This window comes from Hemitrygon akajei, chromosome 8 (assembly GCF_048418815.1).
Source record: "Hemitrygon akajei chromosome 8, sHemAka1.3, whole genome shotgun sequence".
Taxonomy (NCBI): Eukaryota; Metazoa; Chordata; class Chondrichthyes; order Myliobatiformes; family Dasyatidae; genus Hemitrygon; species Hemitrygon akajei.
Window position 1 is genome coordinate 114219683 of NC_133131.1, and position 12280 is coordinate 114231962.

At 38.9% G+C, this 12280-nt stretch overlaps 1 protein-coding gene across 3 annotated transcripts in view; it reads right to left on the reverse strand.

Moving 5' to 3' along the window:
* Positions 1-12280, reverse strand: part of ankrd28b (ankyrin repeat domain 28b) — a 200761-nt gene that overhangs the window by 80671 nt on the left and 107810 nt on the right. For all 3 annotated transcript variants that reach the window (XM_073054413.1, XM_073054412.1, XM_073054411.1), the window contains 4 exons: positions 10142-10342; positions 9296-9383; positions 4193-4335; positions 2957-3169 (listed from right to left, as the gene is read on the reverse strand). In XM_073054413.1, the coding sequence (XP_072910514.1) occupies positions 2957-3169; positions 4193-4335; positions 9296-9383; positions 10142-10342 (645 nt within the window). The remainder of the gene's footprint in view (positions 1-2956; positions 3170-4192; positions 4336-9295; positions 9384-10141; positions 10343-12280) is intronic.

Below are 12280 nucleotides of genomic sequence, written 5' to 3' on the forward strand. Positions count from 1 at the left end.
ACCACAGCAGGTTGCTGATGAAGTTAACTCCTAGGAACCTGAAGCTCTCAACCCTCTCTGAAGTAGATAGAAAAATGTGCGCCACCCCTCTTCTTTAAGTCCACTACCAACTCTTTTGCTTTGCTGACATTGAGGGAAAGACTGTTATTATGACATGATATAGCTAAGTTCTCGATTTCCTTGTACTCTGACACATCATTATCTGCGGTTGTTTCATCTGCAAACTTGTAGATAGAACTTGAGCAAAATCTGAGCAGGCAATAATGAATGCAGGTATTTCCTTTTTTGCCTCTCTCCCTCCCTTTTTAAACAGAGGTGTAAATTATAAATCGCGTCATTATAAATACAAGAATTTCAAAAAGTGCTCATCTTAAAGACCCTACTGCGGAGTATCACAGATATCCATAGAATCATAAAGAGGACCTTTTGCCCATTATGTCTATGCTGACCATTTCTATCAACCTATCTACACTAACCCCATTTATAAGCTCTTGATCCATAGCCTTCTCTGTCTTAGTGATTCATATGCTTCTTAAAAGATTGTAAGAGCACCTTCTTCTTAGCAGCACATTCCAGATCTCAACCACCTACTACGTGGGGGGGAAAATTTCCTCTGATTCCCTGTAAAACTCATACTCCTCTATTTAAACCTACAAGTTCTGCCATGGGGAAAAGCTTCTAACTATATAATTTTTTTTGTCTTTCATAGTTTTGTATTCCTCCATCAGGTCTATCCTCACCCTCCTCTACTCCAATGTAAACAAACTACCCAATTTCTCATCTTAACTGAAACCACCTATAGCTAGAAACATCCTGGTGAATTTACACCCATTCTAGTGCAATCATTCTGATCCAATAATACAGGACTGAAACACCATAATATTCCAACTTTGGTCTAGCCAATACTTCATAAACACAAGAGATTCTACAGATGCTGGAATTCCAAAGCAACAGACACAAAATGCTGGAGGAACCCAGCAGGTCAGTCTGCATCTATGAGAGGAATAAACAGTTAATGTTTCAGGCCGAGATCCTTCCTCAGCACTGGAAATAACACTGGATCTAAAATGTGAACACATCTCACACAAGTCTTAAAATGAGATAAAGAGAACCAAATTAAATAAATGGCTCAGAAAACATCATATTTGTTCATTTATTTATTAAGAAAAATGATCTAATATTACATGTATTTGCTGGAAAATGTATGTAAACCTTTGCTATCAGTAACTGGCTATTCTCCTATGACCTCTCACACTAACAAGGCATTTTTGCCCACAGGACTGCTGCTCACTTTTTTTTTTACACCATTCTCTGTGAACTCCACAGCAGGGGTGCCCAACCATTTTAATGCCATGGACCAATACCACCAAGCAAGGGATCCATGGACCCCAGGTTAGGAACCCTTGCTCTAGAGACTGTTCTGCATAAAAATCTCAGGAGATCAGCAGTTTCTGACATATTCAAACCACCCTGGCACCAACAAACATTCCATAGTCAAAATTACTCAGATCATATTGCTTCCACATTCTGATATTTGATCTGAACAACAACTAAACTTCTTAACCATGTCTGCATGCTGTTACGTATTGAGTTGTTGCCCATGATTGACTGATTAGATAGTTGTATTAAAAAGCAGGTGTACAGATGTGAATAAAGTGGCAACTGGATGCAAGCTGTTAACGGAGGGACTGATCTCTGGGGTTTACTTATGGTCACAGGTTTCCGATCACAAAAGCAATTCTCCACTATTAATCTCTCTCTTATACCATGTGAACTTTGCATCCATTTGGGATCTTGTCAAAAGCCTTACTGAAGTCCATATAAACCACATCAACCACGCTGCCCCCATCATTTACACCTTTAAAAAAATTCACTTATATTTGTCAGACATCAAGTCATGCCAACTATCCTTGCTCAATCCCTTTTTTACCAAGTCTAGATTAAATGATTATCACATCAAATGATGGAGTAGATTCAAAGCAGCAGCAGATTCCAGCTGCTCCCTTTTACAATGTACTACTTCCTCAGACTTTATATCAGATTTCAATGGAACTGTTCACTCTGAAATTACTCAGGGCATGACCCTTGAACAATCATAAAAGAAGCCAGAAACTGAAGCTCTTCTTTAGTACAGAGATGTGGGGGAGAACAAAAAAAGTTGTGAGGCACTGAGGGTTTCTCAATAGAAAAATATAGAAAATTCACCCCTGTCCTGGCTGGTAACACAGCATTTAGGAGGAGCTACACTGAGCTTTGGTTTTGACACAGCTATGGTTGTGATGCATGTAGATTAGCTTTGAAAGGGACAACAGAATGATGGGCTGCACATCAGTTTTAAAGGATCAAATGGATTAGGTTCAATTTGAGTAAAGGCAAGGTTTCAGGAAGTAAAGATGCAACTATAATGTCAAGATCAATCAGAATGAAGGAAGGATATTCAGCAAATGCTGGTTATAATGACAACATGGAGAAATTTAGAGAGGAAGACAACAGAGTTGAGTTGGATTTTAAAACATTGAAGAGGAAAAGCGATATAGGCATAGGCTTAGAGAAAAAAAGTAGTTCAGGGAATATTAAATCTTAAGATGACCTACTGCACAATTTACATTATGTTAGGCAAGATCTCTGCTTAACAAAACATCGTGAAATAAGGTTTCAGGAGGGAAAACTGATTTCCTTCTGTCAAAATCTGAACCAGAACCAAAATCTATAGCTTGGAGCTAACTTTTACATGAGTTTACTCTGGTTTTTGAAAGCTAACAATTCAATCAAGACATCCAATCTGCAAGAGAAAACATTAATAAATAAAAATTATAATGAAAAATATACATTTCTCAAGAAGTTACTGACACCAAAAATAAAATCTTCGCATCTTCTAATTCCGCCCAGTTTTCAGCAAAGCAAGCATGAGGATTTTATTTCCATTCACTCACAATAGATCTGTAATATTCCTTACCTTAATATTCACCTCTGCCCCATTACTGACCAACAGTTCTAAACATAATGCACCATGTGTTGAAGCAGCAGCAAAATGCAATGGGGTGAAGCCCTTCTCATTCACTTGGTTGACGTTTGCTCCACAGTCAATGAGCTCATTCACAACTACATCCTGACCATTATAACAAGCCACATGAAGAGGGGTATTTCCATATGCATTTGGTTCATTAATCTGTTGAAGTATGTAACAGTAAATGGTCACAACACTTCATACAAAAAAACCTTGCATTGCTCATAAAACTAAAGAATTCCACAGTTCAAAACAAGAAACAAACCCAAGTTTTAAAAATGTCAACATTCTTTGTCATTAGCCAAAAGTTGTTTAACAATGCACTGAGGAATGAAATGATAACTTATTAAATTTGGCTCATTTAACTGTTTTTGCATTAATATTGACTTCAACGATTTTGAACTAAATTATTCACTATAAATATGAAATTAATTGGATACAAGATGGTGCTAATGTAATCAATTAATAAGAGCAAAATACTAATTTGTCAGAAACTACAATTTTCAGAGAAGCTAAACAAGTAAAATTATCCTCAAGGTAAATAGGAAAAAAATGCAACAGCAGTCTCTTAAAAGCAGATGGTTCAAATTAAGTTAGCAACTATATCAACAAAGATAAAATATTACAATGACTTGGACTTGGCAGCACCTCCCTAGAGAAAACTCAACAATACTAGTTTTATAGATGCTTTATAAATTTGCTAAGTATTCCTACTATTTTCTACTTCTAAGATTACAAGATTTTTTGATGGCCCCAACTCGAATCTATCAGCATTTCTCACGCAGGAGAAGAGAATGCTGTAGAAATTTACATGCCTTTTACAAAAAATAGAGAATTAGAATTTCTATTTTACTCAAAATGTCAAGGTGAACTTCAATATAGGATATAATAAGATATAGGCGATATCACATTTCATGACAAGAAATTAGATACTACTTGGCAGAATATATTGTAACTTTTATTTAAAACACCCAAAAAGAACAAACTAATGATGTTAGCATGTAACATCATGAGTTTTTTTTAAAAAACAATGTCTCATGAGTAAGAAATTTTGGATATTTGGTCAAAATATGGTAAAATTTGTCCATTATAATGAACTCTTACCTATAAGTAAACTACAGAAAATGTAACTGTCATTGAATTATTCTCACATTTAACAAAATGCACAGAAACTCATCGACTTACATCAACTCCAAGGTCCAGCAGGTACTTGACTACACTGAGCATCCCACTGGAAGCTGCAGCATGAAGTGGAGTATACGCTTTCTTATCCTTGCATGCTACTTCAGCTCCATGTGCTACCAACAACTTAATCACTTCAATGTGACCTATAAAAAGAATGACATGCAGTCACTGACAATATTGACAGACTACATTGACAGAACGTATTCTGACATAACTATGCTACTGAAGCTTATAGAATGCATTCCAATAGCTATTTTACAATGGAATTTTGTTGGAACCATGTCAATAAGAAAACACATTTTGAAAAGGGTTGTACTCAGCCTCAGTAACTATAATGCTTTTCAAGGCATTTATCATAGACAAGAACAAATCATCACTCTAATACCACATTTTGGCTTGGTTGAACATTAAAAAAAAATAGGAAATGGTAGAAGCCAATGGGGATACAAGTGTTGTGCTGAAACCCCAAATTATTGAACTGTCAGAATCCTCAAGAGGATTGATTCCCAGCCTTTTTTATGGCATGGACCAAAGCTGACTATCCTGACATCAAAACAGAACTAACTAAACTGAAATGACATATTAGGTTCAGAATTCAGTTAACTAACATGCAGTGGTAACAAACAATCTGCTGGAAAAACTCAGCGAGTTCAGCAGCAACTGTACCAAAAAGGAATTGTTGGTGTTTCGAGTTGAAACCCTGCATCAGTCCTGATTTCAATATTTTGGATATCTCTTTCAATTCCAGCAATTTCAGGTAGGAAAATAGTACTGAATAAACGGTTACCAGTGGTCTGACAATTCTCTCAGTGGATTTCAATATATTTTTTACTAACCCCGTAACTGGGTCACTTACCAGCAAAGATAGAGAGGTCCGTTGAAGTCTGATGGTACTATTTTTAACAGTATTTATTGGTAAAAATACACAAAAACAATATCAATGCAAACATACAGATAATATACGTTGTCAATACTAACTCTAAAAGTGCGGGTATAATAGTAATCAATAAGAAATAAGCTCTATCGTTGTCTAGGGGGTAATGTATTGTCCGATGGAAATATAAAAGTCACTCAAGTTCATGCAGGCGGCAGCCTTTGGTTGGAGTCACGAGAGGGATTTTTGAAACTTGCCAGCTTTTCCTTTTTATGATGTCGATCCTTCCAGAGTTCCGTTGGTGTTGGGTTTCTCCTGTTATGCCTGCAGCCCCCTCCTTTGTGAGAATTGCAAGTTCACTATTGGGTTGGGTCAGGGGACCCAGGAAATGAGAGAGAGAGACGTGCGGAATGTCTCGTACCCCCGGCGATATAAAGCCACGGGACATGGCCATTGTCTCCGGAAGGCGAATTTGTGGATTGGAGACTATGCTACGTGAACGCCCTCAGGCAAAGTGGGCTGGTTGAGGGAGGGATTGCATCACCCCCAACCTGATTGACATCTGCGACCCTGTGAGTCAGGATAAAAGAGGGTCTGTGGGAAAAGCCCCTCAGACGCACCAGAAGAAACGCTAGCGATCCCGTAATAGCGGGAAGCCATTTGAAGGAGGCAACGTGCGTTCAGTTCCGTTGCCTGGGTCTGGTGGCTGGTACCACGGAAAACAGCTTTTAGCTAACAACGGGGAAACCAACTCCCCTGACTCAAAGGATTGGCATCATAAAAGACCTGGGCAAGTTTAAACCGTCTCTCTCTTAAACCCAAAACGCTGCAGCTTGAACGAACTAACAGTAACTGTTATATTTCCATCGGACAATACATTATCCCCTAGACAACGATAGAGCTATTTCTTATTGATTATTATTATACCCGCGCTTTTAGATTTAGTATTGACGACGTATGTTATCTGTATGTTTGCATTAATCTTATTTTTGTGCCCCTTTATCAATAAATACTTTTAAAAATAGTACCATCAGACTTCAAAGGACCTCTCTATCTTTGCTGGTAAGTGACCCAGTTACGGGGTACGTAACACTCCTTTTAGCTAAAGCCGTTCTTCCGTGGTAAGGCCCGCCAATTCCGAGGCAACTGGAAAAGGACGCACGCGGGCCCCCCACCGGCTGTCGCTATTAAACGCTGTCACGGGATTTCTAGCGTTTCTCCTGGTGCGTCTAAAGGGGTTGTTCCCCAGACCCTCTTTTATCCTTACTCATGGGGTCTCAGATGTCAATCAGGTTGGGATGATGCAATCCTTCAATCAGCCCACTCTGGTCATTCCCTGAGGGCTTCAATGAATAGTACAGTACTCAATACACAATTCCATCTCCAAGAGACAATGGCCGGTATCCGTGGCTTTGTCTCGCTGAGGGCAGGACTACATTCCAAACCCTTGAGGATTCTCTCTCATTTCCTGGGTCCCCAGACCTGAATTAATAGCGATCTTGCGATTCTCAAAAAGGTGGGGGCTACTTTGTACCCTTCGGCCCCTCAGAGTTGTGGCACATTCGTAACATATTAGAAGTGTTTAGTTTGATAAAGTGGAGATATCGGTTTTAGTTTTCGAAAATTCCAAAGCTTTAGGGAAGGTTCTATTGTAACACCTTTGCCATCTATAAATCTAATAAGAGATTTTAGAAAAATCTCTGTACCCTGAAGTGTTTTACCATCTGGAATTCTCTAAATAGGAACTGTTAAGATAAACAGCAGTGATGCCCTTTGGAAGAACCAGATACATCCATAATGGAGGAGAGAATGCTTTGAAAAAGCAAGATGAAACAGGATGGAACTGCAGGGTGGTTGAGAGTTCATGAATAACATAGAATGCAGCATGGTCCATCTAGCAGAATTGGCTGCTTCCATACCTTTTATGTATTTAAATTTAAAGTGAAACAAAAGGACAACATTATTACACGAGAGCAACACACACAAAATGCATGAGGAACTCAGCAGGTCAGGCAGCATCTATGAAAAGAATAAATAGTTGTAATTCCCAGCCCATCAGGACTGGAAAGGAAGGGGGAAGATGTCAGAATAAAAAAAAAGTGGGGGAAGGGGAAAGGAGGATGAGGACAAGCTGGAAGGTGACAGGTGAAGTCTGGTGGGTGGTGGGAGGGAGATGGGGGTGAGGTAGGAAACTGGGAGGTGATAAATGGAAAAGGCAAAGGGCTGGAGAAGGAATCTGATAGGACAGCAGACAAGGTAAGAGGCTAGAGTGAGAAAATGAAGAGGAGGGAGGGGAGGGGAAAAATTACTGGAAGTTGGAGAAATCAATGTTCATGCCATCAGGCTAGAGGTTACCTAGACAGAATATGAGGTGTTGCTCCTCCAATTTGAGAATGGCTTTATCGTGCCAGAGAGGAAGGCCAAGGACTGACAACTCAGAATGAGAATGGGATAGGAATTGAAATGGTTGGCCACAGGGAAATTCCACTTTTTGCGGTTGGAGCTGATGTCCTTGACAAAGTAGTTCCTTCAGTCTACATCAGGTCTCACCAATGCAGCAGAGGAGGCCACATCAGGAGCACCAGATATAGCAGACAACCTCAACAGATTCACAGGTGAAGTGGTGCATCATCTGGAAGGACTATTTGGGGATTTGAATGGGGGTGAGGGAGGAGATGAATGGGAAATGTAGATCTTCTGCCACTTGCAGGAATAAGAGCCTGATGGGTGATTAGTAAAGAGGAACAAATGGCCAAGGGATTCACAGAAGGCGTGATCTCTGTGGAGATGGATGGGGGGGATGTGTTCAGTGGTAGGGTCCTGTTGAAGACTGCGGATGTTGCAGAGGCTCATGGGGTGGTAGGAGACGACAAGAGGAAATCTGCCCTTTTACGGTGGTGGGAAGATGGGGTGAGTGCAGATGTGCGGGAAATGGAGGAGATGAGGGTGAGGGCATTATCAATGGTGGATGAAGAAAAATCCCATTGGTTGAAGGAGGAGGTCACTGATGATGTCCTGAAAAGGACACCCTCGTCCTGAGAATACATGCAGCTGATATGAAAGGACTGAGAAAAGGGAATAGTATTTTTTTTTTCCACAGGAAACAGGGTAGGAAGAGGTAGTCAAGCTAGCTGTGGGAATCGGTGGGTTTACAAAAGACTTTGGCAGACAATTTGTCTCCACTGATGGAGACAGAGAGATTAAGAAAGGGAAGAGAGATGTCAGAAATGGACCAAGGGAATTTAAGGGTAGGGTAGAAGTTGGAAGTAAAGTTGATGAAATTGAAGAGCTCAGCTTTGGGAGCATGACGCAGCAACAATGCAGTTATCAATGAGGCAAAGAAAGACTTAGGGAGCATTACCAGGGAAGGCTTAGAACATGGACTGTTCCACATAGTGAACAAAAAGGCAGGTGTTGCTGGAGCCCATGGCAAGTTTGGAGAAGGTGGGAGGAGCTGAAAGAGCAATTGTTGAGGGTGAAGACCAGTTTGACCAGATAGAGGATGATGGTAGAGAAGAACTATTCAAGTCTTGTCAAGAAAGATGCAGAGAGCTTTAAGGTATTCTTGATGTGGGATACAAGCATAAAGGGACCGGACATCAATGGCGAAAATGAGGTAATCAGGCCCAAATAATTTAAAGTTGTTGAGGAGATTGAGAGCATATGAAGTGCTGTAGATGCAGGTGGGGAGGAAGTGAACCAAGGGGGATGAAATGGAGTCAAGATATGCAGACACAAGTTCAATGGGGCAGGAGCAGGCAGACACAATGGGTCTACCTGGACAGTCATGTTTGTGGATCTTGGGTAGGAGATAGAAACAAGTAGTGTGGGGTAAGGGAACTACAAGGTTGGTGACTGTGGATGGGAGATCTCCAAAGTTGATAAGACATTATAACATAGTTTTTAAAAAAATATATAAAATGTAAAAATAAAATAAAAGCTTTACATAGAATTTGGACTCCACAAACTGCATTTCATACAGAATGTATTCAGAAGTGCCAGCTTTACTGCTAGCTTGTTTAAGCACACACTCCTAACAAATGTGGGCCCTTTCAAACACCCTATTCCACTACATGTCTGGCTGCATATTTTTCAAACCCCACACATTCCCATAAAACTAAATATTCATCTCTATTTTTCCATAAGAAACAATCAAATTTAAAATTTCAAGGAGTGGCCAATTGTGAAAATTTAACAGATTGAACATGAAGATCATTGTAACAACATACCCATGTACGCAGCCCAGTGAATAGCACGTCGGTCCTTCTTATCAAAGGCATTGATGTTGGCACCTCTCGATAGAAGTAAGCTAACCATCTAAAAAAAAAATTGCTTTTGTTAAAATTCAGCTTATGCTGACAATGTACACATTTTTCAAGTTTAAATATGTCTTTTGCAAATGAGAATCCTGATGATTCTTCCAAAATGTTTGTAGTTAGGAAAAACAATTGTGTTGGTGCACAAAGTAACCAAAAGCACATTGGGCCTGAAATGTTTTATGCAATTTATTAAAGAGGATTCTTCAATGATAAGGCATACTACTGGATTCATCTTGGTGATAATTCAGTTTTGAGAAGTTAGAATTAAACATACACTGGCAGTACATTTTAGAATGTACAACCAGGCTCAAAGATCACAATACTGATATAGTGGTTGTACATTCAAAATGTGAAGCACAAAAATTGCAATCCGATAGTTTAATTGAAATTATAAAGTTTCCTAAACTATTAATAGTTTTAAAAGTATATATGAAATCTGCCGCTACGCTTATAGAACCAGCACATAGAATTGCCATTTATCTTTATAAACATTTGGTTCTTCAGCTTCTCCCTCAGCCAGGCAGCTTGAAAATTTCGTACTATTCTGTTATGGATTTTGTATGAACAAGATGACCCCAAAAATATACTTTACAAAGTCAAATGTAAACATGAATTTGCATGCAAGTCATACATCAGTGTATAAAACTTTTAAAAAGTTTCATAACTGTTCAGTCTGTACAAAGAAAGTAATTTTTAGAACTTCTGGAATTCAAATTATGCATGTTAGATAATTTTCATATAGTGTTAATACAATACCTCTACATGTCCACTGAAGGCAGCATGATGTAAAGCAGTCCTCCCAGCTCGGTCGGAGACATTTACGTTACTTAGAAGAGGAACCAGTGCTTCTGCACACTTCACAGCTTTGTTTGCAGCAGCAATATGTAATGGAGTCTGCCAGTTTTTGTCACGAGCATTTACATCAGCAGAATGTTTCAAAAGCACCTGAACTGCATCCTACATTGAATTAAACGGTTAAAAAGATTATAATACAAATTAAGTTAAATGAACCAATAGAATATGCACTGGCAAATGGACTGAATTTTACGTACTTATTTGAACATAAGTGTTATTGTTTTCAGTACACAAAGTGTTACTGCCCCCAGTATTCAAACTAGCAACATAGACAAAGTGAAGGTGTATGGCATGCTCAACTTCATCAGATGAGCTACTGGACACAAGAGCTGGTAACATGTTACAACTCTATAGGACATTGGTGAGACAACACCTAGAATACTGGGTGCAGCTCAAATCACTATTCAATCGGATGGATGTGATTACCTGACAGAGGACAAGAAAAGATCCAGAAGGATGGTGCTGGGATTGGAGGGTTTGAATTATAAGAAACAGGAGTTGCTGGACTGTTTTCCCTAGTGCAAAGGAGACTGAGAGGTGATCTTATAGGAAGTTTATAAAAGTCACTAGGGGCATGGACAACGCGTGCAATCAGTCTTTTATCTAGGATAGGGGAATTTAAGACAAAAGGGTATAGGTTAACCGTGAGTAAAGAGGTCTGAGAAGCGAGTATTTTATACATAGGAGGGTGGTGGGTGTATGGAAGGAGCTGCCAGAGAAAGTGGTAGAGGTGGGTACAATTATACTAGTTAAAAATATTTGGACAGGTTCAGGGATTGGAAAGATTTGGAAGGGATGTGGTCCAAATGGAAGCAAACAGTAATTAGCTTAGGAAGACTTCTTAGTTAGAATGTACAAATTGGGTCAAAGAGTTTGTTTCCCTGTTGAACAACCCTCTGACTGTTCTTTAGTATTTTGCATAAACAGACTTAACCATCCAGGAATCAGTTTCAAAATTAATATTCCAACAAGATCAGATACAATAATTCTAAGTATTTCTAAAACTGAAAAATATTCTATAAAATTAAAGTAACTCAATAATAATTAAGAAGGGAAAATCTCCTCAAAAACAGTACCTAATAGGTCATTGGTTTAAATACACTCGGTGGCCATTTATTAGGTGCATGAGTGGAGCCCAATGTGGTTTTCTGCTGCGGTAGCCCATCCCTTTCGAGGTTTGTATATTCAGAGATGGTCCTCTGCAAACTGGTGTTGTCATGTATGGTTATTTGGGTTACTGTCACATTCCTATCAGCTTTAACTAGTCTCGCCATTCTCCAATGACCTCTCTTATTAACAATGTGTTTTTGCTCACACAAAAGCCACTCATTCAATGTTTTTTTGTTTCTTGCACCATTCTCTGTAAGCGCTAGAGACTGCTGAACGTGAAAATCCCAGATCAGCCAATTCTGAGATACTCAAACCATTCCGTCTAGCACCAAAAATCATTCCACAGTTAAAATTTACTTAGCTCACAGGTGTATCTAATAAAGTGGCCACTCAGTGTATATTTCATACTAGATAAAAGGAAGTATAGAATTTATTTTTCACATAAAATGTTAATAAATGCATTTCTGGATACTTCCATATAGACTAGCATACATCCAGTTTAATCCATCTAGTCAGAATTACTAGTAATGGCTTCTTTACTACATCTATACTACCTCCTTTCATGTCACCTGTCAGTCATTCAACATTTAAATGCAGGTATGATTGCTATGTTTGCAGATGATAGAAAATTTGATGACAAACTCAGTGTCATATTTGATTCCAGGTAAAGTTTCAGACTCTGATCTATTTCCATGACATTTCCTTACTTTCCAGGAAATGCCTCACCTCATCTCCTCCCAAAATATTTATTCAAATTTTTATTACACACACTATTATTTATGTGAACAATGAACCCTTACTGATCTTTCTCAGTTCATATTCAATAAACTTTAGATTGTCCAAACTTCTGCTACCATGACCCAAATATCAGTCCTGTACACCTACCATCTATAGTTGGAGAACCACAATAATAACTCAATTTTAACATTG